At 35.5% G+C, this 23040-nt stretch overlaps 1 protein-coding gene across 2 annotated transcripts in view; it reads right to left on the minus strand.

The window, feature by feature from the left end:
- sdhaf3 (succinate dehydrogenase complex assembly factor 3) overlaps window positions 1-22532 on the minus strand; it is a 35533-nt gene extending 13001 nt beyond the window's left edge. Inside the window, exons 1-2 of one of the 2 annotated variants that reach the window (XM_028817048.2) lie at window positions 22417-22532; window positions 21954-22136 (exon numbers count right to left, since the gene is read on the minus strand). In XM_028817048.2, coding sequence (XP_028672881.1) covers window positions 21954-22130 — 177 coding nt within the window. In that variant the 5' untranslated portion in view covers window positions 22131-22136; window positions 22417-22532. Of the gene's footprint in view, window positions 1-8890; window positions 8971-21953; window positions 22137-22416 lie in introns of those variants that run through there. The other variant, XM_028817049.2, reaches the window with a different exon arrangement.
- Window positions 22533-23040: the final 508 nt, after the last annotated feature.

The following is a 23040-nucleotide window of genomic DNA, read 5'->3' on the forward strand; positions in this document are numbered from 1 at the left end:
ACGCCAAAGATAAAGGCGTCAAGTCAGATACAGAAGAGAGATTACTCAAACAAGACAAAATATTTTACATAAATGGCACAGGAAATTTTTTTAAATGTTACAAACATATTAATATTGATGGGGATTATGTTGAAAAATAAAACTTGTTTGGTTTGACTGGGCACTTTCTTTTAGCTGGTGTTCCTCTTAATAGGTCAGCCTCAAAATGTATTTTTTTATACACATGTAAAGCCTTATATCAGCTTGAAATACATATTTACTTATCTGCCTATATGTATTATTCACAATGCAATTGAAGTATACCTCTAGCATCGTGAATTTAGATACAAAATTCAAGAACATAATTTGTGTTGTCACTTGGGACTTAATATGTTCATTTTTTGTATCTAGAGGTGAAAAACTGGATCACCACTGTTAATGCATCAATTATTTTTTTTTTATTTCTTTAAATCCATGGATAGACTTATAAAACTTTGAAAACTGTACACATGCAGGAATGAAATGTGGTAATTTGTAAGTCTGTACTTAAATGCATACCCAGCTTTCTGCATGTACCTATTTGCATACAGTAGTGTCAGCGACTGATAGATTCCAACAATAAATAACAGCATGCCAGATAATTCCAATAAGTGCCCTTGGAGGTCTATTTAAAGTGGTAATATCAAGGGGTTACAGAAAATACCATGTGGCACTGTATTACATTATACATGAGAGACAGGCACAAACAAAAAATACAAATACTAAGGGATCAAGACAGGTCAGAAAACAGAAAATTAAGATGTGGCAGACATATTATTAAGTGTTACCTCAGATGGTCTTAAGTCATAAACTCTCTAAAATACTGGAGCCATAATGACTCTTCTTACTCTATAAGGATGTGCAAAATCTATGAAAAAGAATTTACAAATTAATTAGATTTTAATTGTGTACAAACTGATGTAGAACAGATAAATAATTAAAACCTGTTGGTTGCAATGTGTTTAAAATTCCCTTATTAATGTCCCTGACACCTAGGCCAGGGATGCAGCAGATATGCATCATGAAACTATGGCTGCCACAACTCCATCCAGTATGTGTCTATAAAACAGATTGGTGGTGCTAGTGTAATGGCCTGAGAACCCTTTATTCGTATATATTAGACAATACGTTTATAAGATCACTACTGTCATGTTTAGCGAGTCAAGTGAAATTTATACTAGCATGTGCTAATTGACACGCAACATGTCACCACTCTCCTGCACCATGATTACTGAGTATGATTACCTTATTTCAAAAACTTCCCTATTCCTTACCTAAAATTTCAAAAGATATTTATACTTAAGTTTAAGGTTAAAATGTATACAGTATATCAGAAAATAATCTGATACTCATTATGTACAAAAAAATGCCAAACACAAAAACTAATTTAACACAAAAACAATGCATGATATTACAGAGAAAATGATTCACCAATAAGGCTTCTACATTTGTGAAGAAAACCAATTGTTGTGTTGTGACATCTATTATAACCAACAGTGGGCAGACATAGGACAGTGAAAACCTAATATTAAATAACTTTATTTTTATTGATTGTATTGATGCTACCCAAGTCACTAGAGGATGATATGTTACTGTATATACTCACAATGTCCTCTAGAAAAAGTAACCAATTATGGTTACAACCATGAATGCTTTTGGTTACTTTTGGCACATTTGTTCAAAGCCATACTTTTATGTGACCTGAAAAAAAGAGGCATCCAGCCCACTTATGAAATATAACTCGAACCTGACTGACATCACATCTTTAGCTGTCCAGCTTGCTCCCTCAGCCTTGAGAGCGAAAACTGTCCTAAAACGTGAGAGGCTGAACAGATTATATGTGACTTATCACAGCCCCATAGAAATATCACACTGTAAAACCTAAAAGTCAAAGGTATGTGACAGATTGTCTGGGGAATTAATAAAGGGGATAAAGTTACTGTATAGAAAACTAGTTCTACAAAAGATCAGTTTCAGCTTTTTGCTTTTAATACAACAATCACGTTCTGAAACTTCCAAAGCACCTTTACTCTCCCTACAAGCAGTCCACCCATCTGAAGCTATGTGACCAATGAATATGATAGTATGGAGCATGTGCACAACACAAAAATGGTGATCCTCAGTGGAGAACAAGGCTACAACATAGACCATAATCCAAAAATCACTGACAGTTCTGACAGAACATAATATGGAGCATGTGCACAACACAAAAATGGTGATCCTCAGTGGAGAACAAGGCTAAAGAAATTTAAATATGTTGATTGCACACTTGTGCACTGCATAATAATTTCCAATAAATTACACAAATGCTAAACAAGTCTTTGCTTTTAGAAATTTTATTTTCATGCTTTAATTAAACTGGCAAGTCATTTAATCATTATCCACAATATTATTACTTAACATGGCCAAGCAGTCAATTACACATAGGTACATAACACACAGAAATGAAATTAAAACTAATTCAATTAGTTTCCACAACTTTCAAACAAATCTGAAAAAAACCCTATTCTGCACCTTGGGGACTATGAATTGTAACATAGCTGTAAGGCCCAACTGTGATGAATGGTCCGTGGTGTTGGGAAAATGTTAAAGAAATAATCATGTGCAGGACTGCTTTTCTCTGTGTTTAATTGGAGTACTTGGCTGATCACACCACATACATATGCAGAGATGGGCAGATTGGGCTGGGCACCTAAATTGTGCCTCTGAGTTAGTGGCTTGTCGCACCTGCACCCAATTAGAGAAGATATCTTAAATGGAGATTGCCTGGAAGGAGGGGGGAGAAGAAAATAGACTGATGAGACAGAGAAAAGAGAACAACGAAGGACAGAAGGATGGATAAGGAGAGAAGGAGGTTAAAAGAGAGAGAGAAAGAGAGAGGGAGGGAGAGGTTGGGAACATGCGCTGATTACAGCATGTTGCTGCACCCACCACACGGTGAACCACCCACATTGAGATCTGAGTGCGGCTGTGCAACAGATGACACTACAGCGCCACACTGAACAGTGTGAGGTTTTTTACAGTGGCTGGAGTGCCAATCCTGCCACCAACCCCCAAATTTTCCCTGCAAGTTGGAGAGCCTGTTTGCGGGGTTGGATGCAGATTAATGTCATACCCAAGATGAAGCAATTGGCAGGTTAAGGAACCCAACGGAATAGAGTCACTTCTGGCGTTTATGGGATTTGAATTCGGCAACCTTCAGATTGCTGGCAAAGAACCCTAGCATCATAGCCACCACTCCGCCCAAGGAGAGCAGAAGGAAAAAAAGGAAAGAGACAAAGATGGAGAAAGAGCACCCGTGCTGAACAGAATGAGAGGCAGAGGGGTTGGGTGTGAGCTTTGAGGTTGTAAGAGCTGGAAGCTGTGGAATGGGCACTCCTACCGAGTGCTTACCTGGAAGCAGGAGTGACTCGATATGCGGTGTTCCCACAGATGCCGAGGGACTGGTGGCAGGAGGCGTATGCGGCTCGGCACAGCACACCACAGAACCGGGGGACCGGCAATGGAGACCCGAGCCCGGATTTGAATGTTGACTGCACCTGTCAGCAGGCATCTCCTCCTTCTGCATTGCCTAGACAGGATAAGGGGAGGAGATGCCAGGGTAAAGAAAGGGAAGCATTGGTGCTCATACTTTTTATGGACTGTCCCTGGCTTTTAACCCCTTCTTTTTATTAGATTATTCATTGGGACTGTTTTTAACCTTCACCCTCACTTTTTTTATGGATTATTTATTTATTGTAGATTGGAAAGATTGAACTGCACCGTCATTTTGGAATGATTTTTAATAAAAGCACTAATCACTTTTGACTCCACCCCTTGCTCTATGTACTGTATGTGTCCTCATTTGCCCGGCTCACCTTGGTTATAACTATCGACAATCCAGGTTTAAGAAGCTCCCGGATTGATAGGTAGCATGGAGCCGACCCGGTCTGTCACATCAACCCTCATTTAATCTTCACCTCCTATTGTGTATTCATGGTTGTGGAGCTGTTCAAAAAATATAGGACTTGGCCAAGAATGAGAAGATTCATTCATCTGGCTATCATTGTTAAGAAATGGATTGGCATTTGTAAAAGGCATTACTACAGGATGCTGTAGGAAGCCTAATTATTATTTATTGACTAATACATTATTTAAAGGAATCTCTAAATAATTATAGGTATATTCAAATGCAATTAAAATGCCTGTAAATCAATTTAAGGTATTTTCATAAACTGGATTTAATGATTACTAAGTGCAACTGTGTAGGCTGTTCACACTATGAATATGGTAACCTTTTAAATGTGTAATCAAACTTGTAACAGTTAGGATTACTCTTAGTTATTAACCCCTAGTTTTTATCTGTTACCGGATCCTGCTGTCACACTATGCTAAACTACACCATTGTCGAAGTTTCCAAGTCATCTTTTGGAATATTTCATTGGCTTGAAGGACGATGGTTTTGCAGCAACTCCAGCATCATCAAATCTCCATAATTTCATGAGAAATAGTGATAATGAAACTGAAAAACAGATAATGTCTGCCAAACGAGTAGGCAGCCAGTAGCCTAGGTCAATTAAAGTTTGTATTCTAGAGATACTGAACACCTCAACCGGAGACAATCCACAACAGAACTCTACAGTGCCGACCTCATCTGAAATAAATAGGTGCACCTGCTAATTTTACTGATGATAATAGAATTTATAGAACCATAATGCAAGCAAGTTATATGGTGATTAAAAAATCTTGCAGTGTTGAATAACAGTATCTAAAGAAACAAAGCTGAATGCAGAGAATTGAAATCTTCAATTTAATTTTGCATTGCACATTGGAATATCTGAAATTCATGTATGACTATATTGTCCTTAGTGTAGAAAATACATTATTTCAATGCAAGGATGCCAGAAAAACAACAGGTACATACAATCATTTAAAATTGTAATTAAACAATATAACAAAAAAATAATGAAGGTCTATAGTACTTTCTGTTTAATAAAGTGTGCCTTGTGTAATAAAATAACATGCTGACATGTGCTGACCAGGCCACTCTATCTTCAGCAACGTCTTCCAAAACCCAGGGAGAATTCACAAATGCTCACAGTTTAGCCAACAAATATGTCCTTACCCAGTACAGTATATACAATATGCTGTGTACATAGTGGGATACAGTAGTACAAAAGCATGTGTATCAGCGCTCAAATGCCTTGGCATCAAAGTCAAATTAGTATTTCTCCTTTAACTTGACTGGCTTTCTTCTCTCTGTACAAAGTACAGCACCCTAGTTTGCATCATGAATATCCAGTGGAAGTAACTCACACCAGCAGCATGCCTGTATGAGCAGAATCTGTCAACAGTGTCTGTATATAATGTTTCTGGCTAATCAGTGTACATGTACATGGAACTCATGTCATCAGCTTTAAGATAGAAATTAAACAAGTGGGAAAATGGAAGGATGGATAAAATTCACACGCATCCGTATGGAACTGTAAATGTTGAAAAGATCAAATAAACATGTCACTTTCTATTTTCTCCTTATCTGTTGCTTGTTAGCCAGTTGTTTACAATGCAGATTAGAGTTTGGCTTAATTATAACTGTATTTTTCTTTATTGTAGGTCCAGATTGGCTCTGCCCGTTTTTATCTGCCACGGCAAATAAGATCTTAATTTCAATTAAAGATACATTTGCTGAAATATGTGCTGAACACTTTACATCCCTCCTCCCCATTCCTTAAGTAGCTAAAAAGATGTGTTTCAACATTGCGAACTGGCAAAATGGGACTCTTAGTATATATGAACAGATCTAACATTTGGCAGCTAAACCTGTCCTTCCTATCTAATAAATGTAGTGATGAAGTGTTAATCAGGGTGACATTTTCTTATATCCCATAGACATTCGTCTCCCTTCCTACTCTTGTCAGAAATTAAAATGACCAAATTCCTTTACAAGACTTAAAATACAAATGTGGGTATAAAATACCAGTCCAAAAGTTTGGACAAGAGTGCATTCTGGAATCTAAAAGAAAATGTCACCACTACTTATAACTAAATGTAACCAATTGTTGTGTGCCATCTGTTTCTGATATCCAGGTCACTTCTTCTTGCCTAAGATACAGTCCTCAAAACAGTTTGAGCACTCATTCATTCCATAGTTGAAGTCAGGTTCTTGCTGGTCATTTAGCAGGATTACATCCAAGGGCAGCTTTCATAAGAGTCAGATTAAGTTCTTTTTATGTTTCATGATTATCAAAATAAATTAAGTCAAATCAAGTCAAGTTGGGGAGCATGCACTGGTACAGTATGTTGCCACACCCACTACACGACGAAACAACTCGGTATTCCGTTTGGCAACCCCCCCAGGCAGACACGCAGTCCAGTCCCACCCTCCGGAAATGATCCTCTATCTGCCGCAGCCAGGTGTTACGTGGGCAACCCCTTGGCCTGGTCCAGCCACTTAGGTCCCCAACAATGAGGATCTTACGAGCTGGATGACCCTCAGGGAAACATGCCACATGGCCGTAGTGCCATAACTGACACTCCCTCACAATGCAGGTAATGAGCCTCATTTGGGACTCCATGAGCAACCGCTCATTCGACACAAAGTCAAACCAACGGTACCCTAGGATTTTCTGGAGAGACACAGTACCAAAGGAGTCCAGTCTTCATCTCAGGTCACTGGATAGCATCCTTGTCTCACAACCATATAGCAAGACAGGAAGCACCAGGACTATAAAGACTTGGAACTTCGTCCTTTTGCATAGATATCAGGAGCGCCACACACTGGTAAGTAAACCTCTCGACAAGGTCAACACTCTCTCTACAAACAGACACACTGCTGATGGCTGTGCCCAAGAGGTCATTAAAGGCCTGGATCTTGGTTTTAATCCAGGACACTCGCAAGCCCAGACACTCAGACTCCTCGCTCAGTCTCTCGAGCGCCACAATTAGAGCCTCCATTGACTCAGCGAAGATCAAAGCATCGTCAGCAAGTCAAGATCAGTGAATCTTTCGTCACCAACAGATGCCCCACAGCCGCTGGACCCCACGACCTTGCCCAACACCCAATCCATACAAGCACTGAACAGAGTAGGTTCAAGAACACACCCCTAACGAACCCCAGAATAAACTGGGAAAAACACACATTTAACCAGATTTTTAAATGTACATGAATTGCAAAGCACATTCACTTAAATGTATGTAGTGCTCATGCAAGAATTTCACATGTGCATGATATTAGCAAGTGCATTTACTTGTTTTTTTTTTTTTTGGTAGTCAATATGCTTTTCTTAATTAGCACTTATGAAATTAAAACACTTGCAAAATTTGTGTTGTGTGAAATGGTTGACAAACTTTTTAATGGGTTGGCAACACACTGCTTGGATGGAACTAAACCAAGTTCTTATATGCATAAAGCCTATTATTGTGGATAATCAAAGGCATAACATAACATCAATAAGCGGAGACTGTGAGTACAGGTTTGAATACTTTTAGGATTTAGTATCTCAAATATATGTCACTGGGGCCTGAAGTATATTAGAAGTATAATGAATATTAGCCAATCTGTTTGAGGATTATGCAGTAGGCATAAAGTTCCCTGGTAGTCACACATGACAATTCAGGAAGGTAAATAAATACCACTTTCTGAGGCAAGAACTGCAGGAGGATGGACATTTAGTTCAATAACATCTTATAGTGGTTGTGAGGTGTGCGGATTATGAGATATGTATGGAAACAGATTGAGTGTGCTCATATGACAGGCTAAAAACAAAGGTCCAAGAGGATAAAAAAAATAACTTTACTTCAGTGCCATGGTCTATAAGTATAATTAGGAACAATTTGATGTTGTATTTCATACATGGTCATGAGAAGTCAATGTCAATAATTAGCACTACCATGCACAAGCCAAGAACCAACCCTGAATGGGAATGGGAATCACGTTCATAGTTCATCACATGATGAACTGCTTAACTCTTTCCAGACCTATTAAACTATGCCTTTCAAACTTTACAATGATGTAGTCCTACAAAAAAGCTTGCCCAAATAAGCTGTCATTGAAGATTCCAATTTTGAACCTTAAATTTTGATTAATAAATTTAATATTCATTGATCTTTTTGTATCAGAACCAGGTTTTGTAATTATCCCTTGTTGTCTTATATGGCATGCAATTTAGCTAGAAGAGAAATTTGGTAAATAAGAATAAAACCACAAGCTAAGAAAAGAATTAAGTATATTAGTAAACATAACTGCAATGAAAAGTAGGTTAGAAAATTAAAAAGAATATGAAGATTTAAATTTGTTCTGAATTACTGTTGACCTGTAAAATAGTGAGATGTTGATGCTACAGTTACATTCGTATGGACAGTGACACAATTTTCATAATTTTTGTTCTGTACACCACCACTATGGATCTGAAATGAATCAATCAAGATGTTATTGAAGTGTAGACTTAAAGCTTTAATTAAAGGGCTTTAATGTAAATATCGTATGAGCCGTTTAGGAATGACAGACATTTTTACATGGTTCCTCCATTTTCAGGGCCTCAAATGTATTTGGACAATTGACCAACAAGTTGTTCCATACCCAGATGTGAGCAGGTCTCTGATTATTTCATTAACTATTAAGCAGGTAGAAGGTCTGGAGTTGATTCCAAGTAGAGAGTTGGTATTTGGAAGCTCTCCTTGTGAAATCTCAATATGAGGTCCAAAAAGCTGTCCTTGCAAGTAAAAACAGGTCATCATTCAGCAGAGAAAACAAAACAAAACTATCAGAGAGACAGCAGAAGTACCAGGAGTGGTCAAATCAACGATTTGGTACATTCTTATAAAGAAGGAATGCACTGGTAAACTCAGTGGTAAACCAGAAGACAACTGTGCTGGATGATCGCAGAATTCTTACCTTGGTGAAGAAAAACCCCTTCACGACCTTTAGCCAAACCAAAAACACTCTCCGGGAAGTAGGATAATCATTGCCAAAGTCTACAATCAAAAGAAGACCTCATGAAAGTAAATACTGAGGGCATACCACAAGGTGCAAAACACTGGTAAGCTTCAAGCCTATGAAGGTCAGATTAGACTTTGCCAGAAAAAATTTTTTAGTTTGCCTTGGACAAAGGAAACTAAGATCGATATGATGGATAAAGAAGAGTGTGGAGAATGGAAGGTACAGCTCATGATCTATAGCATACAAAATCATCTGTGAATCATGGTGGAGGCAGTGTAATGGCATAGGCATGAATTGCTTCCAATTGAAGTGGGTCATTAGTGTTAATTGATGATATGATTACTGACAGAAGTAGCAGTATGAATTCTGAAGTGTATAGGTGTATACTGTCTGCTCACATTCAGACAATGCTGAAAAACTGTTAGGACAATGCTTCATGGTACAGATGGACAATGAAACAAAACATAGTGCAAAAGCAAACCAACTGCTTTTTAAGGCAAAGAAGTGGAATATTATTTAATGGCCAAGTCAATCAGCTCACCTCAACACAATTGGAGTTTCATTTCACTTGCTGAAGACAAAACTGGAGGCAGAAAGTCAAGTGAACAAGCAGCACCTGAAGAAAGCTACAGTAAAGGCCTGGAAAAGCATCAGTATGATGGAAACCCAGCAATTGAAGATAGGTGGGTCCCAGACTTCAGGCAGTCATTGACTACAAAGGTATTTCAACCAAATATGGAAAATGTTTGTCATATTCATGATTGTTTTTTTGTCCAAATACTTTTGATTCCCCCATATAAATAGGGGGAACCATGTATAAAAATGGCTGTCCTCCATAAACAGCTTATTCAGTATTGTTGTTAAACCCCCTCAATTAAAGCTGTAAGTCTACACTTCAATCACATCTTGAGTTCTTCATTTCAAATCCATTGTGGCGATGTACAGAGCCAAAATTATAAAAATTGTGTCACATTCCAAATACTTACAGACCTAGCTTTATATAGACAGTAGAAATGTGGATGCTTTTGGAATTTGATAGAATTAGGTTCTTCATAATAGAATAAAAGAATATGATGGAATAACACATAATGAATTACAAGTTAAGGAATACTACTGAATACACAAAAACGATATAAATAATAAGGGAAACTATTTGGAGAAAAGATTGATTAGACATATACAATAAGAAGACTGAATACTGAAGGATGGAGGTATAAGGAAAGAAAATATGCGAGGATGATTTATTGATAATATAAACAGAAATTTCCAAAAAATATATATATATACTAGAACTGCCAACATGTGCTTCTTATTCTAGTATAAAAGTGTTAGTACTCAATAGTTTCATTCACATGTCTTTAAAAGCATTCTTTAAAAAAAGTTGAGTATGGAAAGAAACAATTTATAAAATGATACTCAAAATGTACCCAAGTGACATGTTGAGTGAAGACAAATGCGTGGGCATAGCGGTGAGAGGCAGATAAAGAGGTGCCAGGAAAAAATTCCGGCAGCTGTCCGTCATTTTGACATCTAAAGGAGTCTCTATGGTATTAAAGATTAAAATGTATCAAAGCTGTGTACGGAACAGTATGCTCCATAGGAATGAAACATGGTTGAGGTGTGATGAAATGAGAATTATCATATGCATTTATGGTGTGTCATGAAGTAAGTGGAAAAAAGAATAAGAATACTAAGATAAGAGAAATGCTTAGCGTGAAAGACACTGATTTTGTGTGAGGAGAAACAGACTTAGGTTGCTTGAGCATGTGGAGCAAAAGGTATATCACTGGGCGAGGAGTTGCACCAATATAGAAAGTAAGGGGAAGAATGTAAGAGTGAGCCATGGTTAGAGGTGGGGTCAAATGATATGAATGGATCTCATCTCAAAGGATGCCTAGGTCTGTGAAGAGTGGAGGATTACGTTTTGGGTAGCAACTGGCTAACCTGGGTAAACCTGAAAAATGGCCATTATACCGATGATGATGAATGATAATGATGATGGTGTTATTCAAAATATCATGACATTTTACCCTTACAAAAGATGAACTGAATAAAGATAAACTATTAATCTAAAATGGTATAAATGACAAGTGGTTAAGAGATTATTATTTTAATCCTTGCCATAGAGATAATTTGTATGTTCTTAGTTTTAATGGTGTACTACATCCTTAAAAATGCAAAATCTATATATTACTTTCTACTCAATGCTCTAAACATATTGGATTCCTGTAATCTATTGAAAGACTTTAAGTAGTGTTTCAATTGATTTTTCCAACAGAATTATTTTATCCTTTAAGCTAACTCCAAGGAAACAGTTATACTGTAGTAAAAAAATGCAGTATTAAAGTTGTGGGTATCCAATTTACTATACTGTACTTTCAAATACAGATTGTACGGGTGATATACAGTATATATATAAGTGTGTGCACGTGTGCCCTGGAACGGACTGGAAAGGTACTGTTCATGTACAACTGAATTGAAACCACCGTTTTTGGAACTCAAGCTGAAAACTGAGCAAACATCCAGTAAATAACTATTTATAGCCCTAAGAGTCTGTAGAAAAAGATATGTGTACATGCCCCCCCAGAGTAAGAGACTTGGAAAATTATTCAGTCATCCAAAATTAAAGAATAACAAATCATACAATGAAATTTACTTCTCTATGATATTTTAATTTCATAGCATTGAAAATCAACATTATTTTTAATGTGAAATTGTTTCATGTTGGAAAAAATCTTTAAAAGGAAAAAAAAAGGAAATTTGCTATCTGCATAGAGGTATTCAATCCCTGTGTTGTAGAAGCTATAAGTTTACATAAGCTAAAAACAACTGCCTCACAATTATCACCAGTGATTCACTAAAATAACTGCCATATTTTCTGAATAAAAACCTCACAGTAAAGGAAACATTATTCAGGTTGTAAAACTGAAGATCAGCAGTGTAAATGAAAACTAAAAACCATTTCAAAGATGTCAGAGATACAATAATACAATCGCATAACCCTACGAAAAGGGTACAAAACATACCCACCACCTAAAACATAAATCACTGTCAGGATTACAACTAGACTGTAATGATATGCTGCTATGAAAACAATGTACAGCACTGATACACACAAATTCACAAGCTCCACGATTTTTCAGCTGTTAAATAATTGCCAATATATGACAAATAAAGCCATTTTAAGCACATCACATACCTGTTACAGTCCATTCAATAAAGATTCACAAATAAATGAATGCGTATGAGACAAAGTCCTAGTATACACTGCATAGAATATGGTGTGTTTCACTATATTACATGAACATTTTGGTATACACTATATGTGCTTCTCCATATAGTTTATATATTAAGTCCTAAATGATGCTTTGTGAAAGCTGACAACCTATGAGTCTTGTGTGTCTGCTAGTGATGGACAATGGTCAACAATAAATACTGTAAATAGCTCAAAAAAACTAAAGGATGCACTTGGCTGATGCTGTCAATGGTGAAACCCCACAATGTCATGTTGGATATGTAGAAGGTCCTGATTGGGTGAAAGAATTTACAGCGGTCTGTGTTAACACATATGTGGTGCTTTTCATATTTTGAAACAAAATGTATACTTTAACATGATAATATATGATGTTTTTCTAAAGTATGATTTCAGTATGACATGAAGCTCTTGACTGAAGATCTATCTAAACCTGTGGTTTTAAACATAATATGATGACAATCATGTTTTGCAATAACAAACATCATATGTTAAGAAAATAATGACTGTAAAACAATTATAATAATGTATTATAATGTAGAAATAATTACATGATGCACCATGTTTTTGATGTATATTATTTCTTAATATTGTATTTATACATGTTGTATTGCATTGCACAAAAATGATAATTAACAGGGTACATTTTAAATATTACTACAAGGTTTTCTTTTTTTTAATGCTTTAAAGGAAATACAAACAAATAACACCACTACGTTTGCTGGTCTAGCCAAGACTGAGCTGTTTCTTGTTGAGTATTCCACCAATCTTGAAAAACTAGTTTTATTCTTGTCGAACCTTTTATTTTTCAGTGAAAAGCATTTATGTTCAAGGTAGAATCTGAGAAGAATTCAGATTTCCTGACTACACCTGCTAAACTATAATTGGATTAAGTGGGTTAGCCTGATGGGTGGATGGGTCTTGGTAACAATAGACACTTCATGCTACCACTTATGTTAAATCACAAACACCCCCTCCCCCAGTGCCTCACATTTGGAACTCTTCTCAACAGTCCTGCATTACAAAGTAACAACCTATTATACTAAATATCACTAATTGATCCACTAGAATCTAAACTAAGTACAAACCTGGTGACCATAATATCCCTTAGTTAATCAAATAAACTGGTTTACAGTCAAATACAGAACCATCAACCAATTTCTGCTACTAATAAAGCTGTCAACACCATCACCAATGGCTATTTGCTTGTGTTGATTACCCCATTTAAACACATGAAAAAATTCTCACGGAAGTTTTATGCTAACAACAGCCTCGCCACAAATCCCAGAGTCAAAGTTAATTTTGTTTTGTTGACAAGTCATTTTAGAACTCTCTGCCTCAGTCTATTTCTAGGACTTGATCAACTGTAACACATAAAGGAAGGCTGAAGACGTACTTGCTTGTCAACTAAGAGCATCTATTTCTTAATAGGAGAAAAATACAATTTTACACTATATGACTGGCATATGTGGAGATTCTCTTCAGTGGCATGACAAGCAAAACCCAAAGCTCCGAGTGATCTCTAGCCAAAGCACACTTATGATAGCATCATATTACTGAAATATTTTTTTCAGTGAAAAAAACACAGCAACACTTTAAAAATAAAGGGAGAAATAAATGGAGGAAATTCAGGAAACACCTTGGGTATACTTTTTTAACATGAAAAATCAAGTAATCAACACTAAATTGGAACGACTTTGAACAAGAAGTACATTTCTGAGATTTCCAAAGCCCAGACTTACAATTCTACAAAATTCTGAAAAAAAGACTTCAAAATTATAGTTCAATGACTTGTGGCATATATAGCCAAAAGCATGGGTTTATAGTTGGCCATGGAACTGCCTTTTTCATGATTCACTTTGAGTTGTTTAGGTATTTGCACAGATGGGGGAGGCAGGATTAGGCAGGACAGGTAAAGGATTCAAGGATTTTGATTTAATTTTAAAAATGCATGTATATAGAGGAGCATTGCATTTACAATATTACTCAAATAAAATATAAACCTAGTGTTCAATTTATTTTGAGGTTTCTCCTCTACAAATCGCATAATTAAAGTACTAGCAGCATTAAATGACCACAGTTTTCTTTTACTTGTTTATCTAAAGAAGAAAACAACTAAACATGCTTGTAAATGCACCTACAGTAACATTAGACCCTCTTTTAAATCCCAGGTGTGGGATTTAAAAAAAGTCTGTCTGTTATTTTGAATAACTGGAATTGTGCCTATATATAAATCAAACTTTCAAAGAGAATCATCTATAATGCGCAATTTTAGAGCGGCATGCTATTCTTACTTAGTTCTGTCTTTACATTTTTATTGTATACTGTAAATCTTGCAGCTTTCCAGTCCTTCTATATTTCCATTATGAAGTACTTACATTATATAAACACATTTTAAATTCTTTCAAATACTGTTGTTTATTTTGTTAAGCAGTTTTGAAATGTTGATGACTAAGTTCTATAGTAGAAAATCATATTAATTCAACTGAGAGAAGGAACAGACTTGTGGCTCTGTACTGGTAAAAAGTATAGGCATCACCCACAACACTAAAATTAGAAATATGCTTTGACCCATCTTTGAGTTTAAAATGACATCAAACACTTCACTAAGAAATCAGCCTACTTTAAGTAGAGCACTTATTGTACGTGAACATCAATTATAAAAATAATTTACTTCTCTAGTTGTGGCTAAAAACAAATAACAGAAAAAGATTAATTTCCACTTGTGCTGCTTAGTAAGCTCAAGGAAGCCACCTTCTGGCTAAAGTAAGCATGCTCCTTGCAGATTTATATTAATTTTTATGTATCTCTGATACAAAATGAAAAAATTACAACTACAAGCAACATCACTGAAATGTTCTAAATACATTACACTGTATTTGTTAACAAAATTAAATTTGTATTTTAATTGAACATTTGGTTCTTGTCTAGAACATAATGCTCATGGGATGAGCTCTGATTACTTTTATTACTTAATTAGAAAAAAATGATTTAGATAATATGTGAATGGTCTTCACAAAAATAATTTCAGAATTATAACTTTATGTTTATATACCATTTTCCCAATTTTCATGCTTGCTGAACATATACAGGGTAAGTCAAAATGATGTTAACATTTGAATGGCGGAAACAATTTATTCACTAAACATACTTCATTTGTGCAAGATGATTTACAGGAATGTCTCAACCTGTTCACCATCATGTTCAACACACATTTTTCGGAGAATAGATGATATCACAGTCCGTATTCTGTCCTTCAGGTCATTGATATCACAAACTTTCTTGCTATACACGTGCTCCTTCACCATACCCCATAACCAGAAATCACAGGGTGTCAAATCAGGGGAATGTGGAGGCCATGGTAATGGTCAACCACGACCTATCCATCAACCTGGAAAGGTGTCATCGAGATAAAAATAATCCATTAGTGTTAACATAATTTTGACTCACCCTATACAAGGCATTTGTATAAACTGAAAGTTATTCATTTAATTAAAGTTATCAGCTACTAATTATTCTGCTAGTGCTAGCCTAGTAATTGTAATCTTTAGTCAATATGTATTTTTCACTTTATTTTTTATAATACAAATAATGACACAATCTCACAAGGTACACCCCTCTTTCTTTACATCCAACTGCCTTCTTTTTTCACACTGCACATCAATATCAAGAAAATGCTTGTTTGATATCAAAATAACACCAAAAAACAATTCTAGTATTTTTCAAAATAATATTAGGGATGAAAATCTGTTTATTAGCAGACTAAATATATAGAAAGACTGTATTCAGTCACACCCCTACATAGGTTCAAATAATTTTGGGTTTATATTTATTTCCGATATTTATCAACAGCATTTAAAATTGCCAAGGGAATGTAAAACAGTGGCATATTACCCTATGAAAATGTTACCTAATAATGGCAACTTTAAGAAAACTGGGTATCTATCATCATTCAAACATGTTGTTCCCCCACGTAGGAATGATGACATTTTTACTAAACTTTGAGAGTTTCAACAGTGCACTAAGAGTAATGCAGAATAAATGAAACCTCAAAGTGAACTTGAACTTCATGATTCAATCATTCCAAAAAGCAGAAGATTTGCTGTACTATAATGGTGTTCCCTTCTTTTTGCCCCATTACTTACACATCTTTAAATGTATGTTCACAGGATACTGTACAACATAAACAGGTAAACTATATTTAAAAATATTAAAATGGCACTTTAACACAGATGTCTTTGTAAGAGTTCCGAAAACGTCTAAATGAAATTAAAAGTCTAGCATCTTGGTGAAGATAGTCCTGTAATTATGAATACATTTAAAAAGCTGTTATCACTATGTTTAAGGATAATTATGTAGCAATTGTCCACAATGATGTCACGGTAGAGTAAAGATGTAAAATTAAAAATGAATGAACCAATCTGTTTGCAATTACTAAAGATAAAAAGTACATATGCAAAAATGTTTCCAAAATTTTTCCCTTGTTATTTACATAAGGTACTAAAATCAACCATGTATCCACCATAATTTCTAATTTCTTACACAAGGGTCTGTCCTTCACTTGTCCTATCATTTAAGGTTATCGTGGATAAACAAATATTAATTGGTAGGGTCTGACAAAACTATGAGTCTGGGGGATCGGTAGAAGTTGTGATTATCAAGCTCCTCTTAGTATATAAAAAAGTGTATTAATTTGAGAATTATGGTTATTATGTAATATTTTGTCCTAAAACTTTAACAAATTGATTGACTTTAAAGAATGGCATACAAAATCTGAGGTGTCAAATGCTGAAGGTGGACACCTAAGGCAGATTACATCTTAACCAATAATAAGAATCATTGGATATTCTATGGAGATAGATAATGATCCAGACATATATCTAATATGGATGAACTGATGCCAAATAAGAATATCCACGAAAGACTTACACATCAGCAGCCATTCTTTTATTTTTAGGTTATCTGCCATCCATTAAGTATGTACTATGATTTCCTGCTTTTAAATTTCAAAACAAGGTAAAATTACAAAGAAATAGGCGGATCCTATGAAAAAAACTAAGGATGGGCAGTATAGAGAATTTTATATTTGAATCAATATTTTAAAAATCAATATGAAAAAGACTATTATTGTAATGTTCACTACTTTCATTTGGTTCTTCACATCTTCTTCTGAACATTAAATAAAATCTGCAAAATCCCCAGTGCTCATTTTAAGTGTGACAACATTAACTCTGCCCATGTTGTCTGGCAGTGAAGAGCTTGAGGAAAAAAAAATGAAGTACGCATCAGAAAAGGAAGAATTTAAAAAAGGAATGGTTAGCTCTGTTGTCTGGAAATGGTTTTGCTTTACCCAGGAAGACAGTGCCAACAGCACAATATTTAAAGATAAAACATGTTACTACATATGAAGAGGCTATCCAGGAACATGCTCTCAAGCCTCCACGGCAAAATGGGGCTTTAGTAAGCAAAGTGCCATTAACTGTTCACTGTTCTAATACATACTGCATGAGCAGCCAATCAGCAGTTTGCACGTTTTCCTGCTTAACTTGAGCCCTACAAATACAAATATAAAATGTCAGTGGTCAGATAAAAACACTAACCACTAACTGACATCAAAAGAGACATATCTGCACAGTGTAAGCCCTTATCCTTCCATTTCTTTGCTTGCTGTATTGAAATGATACAAGTGGGGATTAAAACAGCAGGATTCATAGTTTTCTTTGGTGTGAAATGATGAATGTGTGTGTTGTCAGTTACAGGTTAAACTGCATTACTGGCCAATTTACTTTCATTTTGAGTTGGTATTTTTTAGCAAGTAAATTGAGTTTCCTAATTAAATAATTGGATGTTCAAGATATAGCTTGTTCATTTTCCATTAACATTTATAAATACGCTGTCCTGCTATCTTCAAATTGGTTAAGATTACTGGAGGAAGTCATATATACAGCCATATTATTTTTAAACAGTTAGTACGGGGTACAAAATATAAAAAATAAAAATCTGCGACTTTTATAATGCTATATTTTAACAGAAATATTTTAGTGCACTGTTTATTGGGAATGAAAGTGAAAATAAATTGTTGCATGGTAGCTGAAATGGATCTGGGTGAATTGTATCAAAATATCACCGCTCTCCTCAGAATTTCAAGAGCTGCCTTACAGATTCTTTCCTGGTGCCTAAGGTATAAATATCTACCTATACTATAAGGTAAGAAGGGTTCAAGAAGCTTTTAAGAATACCAGATGCAAAATACAAGCTGCCCATCACACATAAAGTATTTACTATGCTGGTGAATGGTATAAGATGAATACCAGCACACATTATGCAGACTGTTACAGACAAAATAAAGCATGTATACCCTAATACAGAAATTGGAAACACTACAAATGCAAATTATAAAACAATACAATATGTACGTATGTATATGTATTATCTATGATTAACACAACAATGAATAGAGAGGATTGCTTTTCTTATGTTAAAAGTCAGTGACAGGGGAGAATGACAGAGCAAACAAGCAATGTACACTGACTGGCAGAAATAGATGCCAGTGCAGCAGGCAAGTGTTTGAATGAAATACATTCAATAGAAACTCAAAAATAAGTAAAGAAGATATAAAACATAAATAGAGAGAAAATATTTTATTTGAGCTATTTCTTTGAGGCACAGTTTTTGATGACATCATTAAATTTTTAAGAAAAAAATGTTTTTTTGCTAATACTGAATTTGACTACATCTTTTAATTATAAATATTGTTTAATGCTTTATCTGCTTTAATTTTTCACAGTTGATCTTACTGTCATGAGAGCATACTTAAGAGTAGCCTACAGTTTTGTTTACGGACATAAAATTACACTCTTGCAACAAATAAAAAGGACATCCAGTAAAATGTTCAATCCAGAAACATGTGAACAGGAATAACAGATGTAGTATGGTTATAAATAGCTCAAACTTTAATAGATTATTACATGTTCTCCTGTAGCTCAACTAGTTAACACAATTAGACGGTGCACTCAGGAGCCGGTCGCCCAAATTCATATCCAGAAGCTAATGACTGAGCATGTGCAAACAACAGTGCCACCGTCCAAGCAAACTTCTTCCCAGTGCCAGCAGTGTGCAGGAGTGGAGGATGCAATGGACTTTAAACTACAAAGTTGCCAGTTCAATTCTCTCTTTCCATGCCATTTATTGTGTTTCTGCTTCAGTAAAAAAAAATATGTAAACAGTTATTGTATGGAACTGTAGAGTTCCTTATAATGGTGTATGTTATAGAAAGGTGCTACAGCAAAAAAAAGTAAGTGCTTATTGGATAATTTTATAGAATAGGGACAACCTAGGTCAGGGGTGGGCAAATTCATTCCTGGAGGGCCGCTGTTGCTGCGGGTTTTTGTTCCAACTCAGTTGCTTAATTAGAAAACAATCCTTACCAATAATTAAATTTCATGGCTTGTTAGTGCTTTAACTCTGCTATGTCAAGTTATTCTCATATCCCAGATTTTTTTTCCCATTCTAAGGATATCATCCAAATACTTTGAAGTGTAAAACGGATGGGTAATTCTCAATCCTTCACTTTTTTCTCTTCTCTTTCCTTCCAAGTATTTAATTAAACCAAATATTGCACGATAAATACACACAGGTGTAAAGGGTAACAAGCAAAATGGATAACTGCTGGTTTCTTTTGTCATTTGCATCTTATTGCTAATAAGGAGCAATTAAAAACCAAGAATGCAGCTGTTGAAGACTAAAATAAGCAATATGGGTTCATAATCTTGACGAGGGAGATAACTAAAATGAAGCAGAAGTGTTTCTAGAGCAATAAGTGCTTCTTATTAAGCAATTGGGTTGGAACAAAAACCTGCAGCCACTGCGGCCCTCCAGGAATGAATTTGCCCACCCCTGACCTAGGTGCATCACACTCAAAAAATGAATTATTGGGGATGTTAACTCTATGTATCTAATTTAAGTTACTTTAACTTAGAATAGTTATGTTTGCTGGCATTAGTTAACTTTTTTTAATTACATTGACTTAAACTTGTTAGATTTCACATGTTCAAACAAAGCAAACAGATTATTTTCTTTCAATAGAAGCATAATCTTTCTCAGGGACTGTTGTCATTACTCATTTATTATATGTTAATCTTGCTCAAAATTAGTACTTATCTATCCTGTGACGGGTGGCTGGGAGACCATCATAAGGAAAGGACCAGGGGAGCAGATATGCACAGGACACTACCTCCCCCAGAGCTCTAGATGGTAGTCTACCTGGGTTGCAGCGGCCCCTCAGATTCCCACAGGGCTCCACAGGAGTTGGAGTTTGGCGCAGCCTTGTTGGGTTCAGTGAGGGCTGCCAGGGCAAGTTGCAGAGCCTTGTTTTGGGCTTCCACCACACCTGGGAGTACTTCCAGATAATGCTGACGGGCCACCTCACATCACTCAAAGAGCCAGAGTTGGGAGGAGGAGTATACATGGAAGACAGACTGACAGACAGACAGAGGAAAAGAAGTGCTGAGTTCTTTATTATTGTGCTTACTGCGACTGTGCTTATTATTGTGGGAAACTCTTACTTGAAGAGTTTCCCAAATAAAATGCCTTTGTGTGTGCTGGAATTGTGCATTGTGCCTGTTTGTATTGGGTTATGGGGAGCTGGTGCCAACCCTCCCCCATGGCCATACCTATTTTCCCTATATACAGTTAAATTAAGATGACTTAGCTTAAAATATTCATGTTTTTTATACATGCCTATCCCATATTTACATAAAGTATGATATTTTGTATAAAGAACCGTCCCTTTGGTTGTCAACATATTCCTAGGGATCACCAAACCTTTGTACACATGGAAAGAATATTAAAGACTTTTAGTAAACTGATTTTTTCCAAATGTTTTGTTGGGTTGTGGAAACCTATTTCTGATACCTTTTTTTTTGTTGTTAATAAATACCCTGTATATAGACGTCACCAACCTTACATCAGAAATTTCTTTGTTTCCAATACAACAATGTAGTAACTTTTAAGATTTCAAGAAAAATTTAATACACTAAAATATAACATTTTTATCTAATGCAGTAATAAATGAACCACTACACACTTAATAAATTATATATTTTCAATATTGATTACACTTGAGGTATGTACAGTACCTAGCTTGAATGTAACCTTAAGGAAATCTTTTGTGTCAATTTCATTAATTTAAAACAAAGTAAACATATTGAGTAAACAACATATTTTTAAGCAGGATATACTTCATTTATTTGCACACAAAACTTGACGTAAAAAAATTAATTAAATCTAACGATGTATTTTTTGAGTGATATATCTGATATATCAGTCCTTTACTGCTATGTATGGAGACCTTAAATTTATGACATATGAAAGGAAAAAAACGAGTGCTATTGCATCTTAAACAGCCTTTGTTTGTGATAAACTGCTGTCAGCGAGTAACAGATGCACCAGAGCCAGTCCTTAAAACTCCTGTTTTAAAGTCTGTTTATTTGTGCGCAGAGTTGCCAGACTGACCGCAGCTCCCCACAACTGGATTTAAAAACTGATGCCTACAATCATTTTAACATTGTAATCCACAGAACCTGAATTGTAAATATGAAAATTATTATAAACAACATGGTGTTAAAACAAACTGACACTGGATATATACGATGCCTTTCATAATTGTTACCATCTTGGTCAATTAAGTCACGTATTTCATACACTCGATCAAGCATGCAAGAGTTTGTTTTCCTAATATTGTTTGCCTTCCATTTAGTAGCTCACCTCCCATTCTGCCAGAAAACTCTGTGCTTGCTCAGGGCTGGCCTTTTTGTTTCTTTTAAATTCGTCTTTTACATACTGATCTCCCAAGGCTTTCAAGTGCACAGGCAGAAATTTGTGCAGAAACAGTATTCGTCGATAAAGCGCCTTCACTCGCAAAACATGACACGGATTTGACATACTGTTCTGAAAAAAAAAAGATTAACTATGTAAGCAATATTTTATTTACATACACCAAGCATAATAGTCTTATCATATAGCATCCTATGGAGGTTTCTGACATTGATATTCATACTGAAATACAAGTTTATGTAACACCAAATGTGACATTAAACTCCGATCTCAATGACGGGACTCAAGGTAATAATGGTAATGGTTTAAATATAAATAAAATGATATCAAACTACTATAACATATGGAAATTCAAAGCCAACGTTAAGGTTCACAAATAATGTACTGTATCAACCTTAATTGTTGCGGACCGACAGCACTGCAAATTCACCTAAGACCCGACACACTCCGAGATTGCGCAGTGTGCACCAAGATAGCAATCCGATGGGGAAACACTGCAATAATCTCGTCAAGAATACCAGCCGAATTAACCGATTATAACTAAACTCCGCTCACATGATCTTCTATATACAGGTATATATGTATATCGCTTTGGTTACTTTTTTGCGTTTCCTCGAATATAGCTTTTAATATTAAGGAAACGTACCCAGATAGGTACTTTGTAATTTAAAGAATCTCCCCACTTAACTTTCTCGTCCACTCTGCTACTGCTAAAATAATCCGTTGCTGCCGCCAGGCGGTCAACCCTGAGAAGCCGCAAATCTCTGTTGGCGAACTCAGTGTCTAGATTGCATTGCATACAATTGTGAGTAAAATTAGCAGCATATTGGGTTATATCATTTTAATATTAAATTGACTTACAGAAGATGTTATTAAAAAACGCGGAGTTAAGCGTTTAACTATAAAAATGTATGTTTGAGCACGCTGAAATTTCACGAAACTCAATAATCAAGATGCTTCAAATTAAAAGTGCGACTAAGTGTAATATGGATAACTTTTAGTGGGAAATCTGTATTCC

Source organism: Erpetoichthys calabaricus, chromosome 13 (assembly GCF_900747795.2).
Source record: "Erpetoichthys calabaricus chromosome 13, fErpCal1.3, whole genome shotgun sequence".
NCBI lineage: Eukaryota > Metazoa > Chordata > Cladistia > Polypteriformes > Polypteridae > Erpetoichthys > Erpetoichthys calabaricus.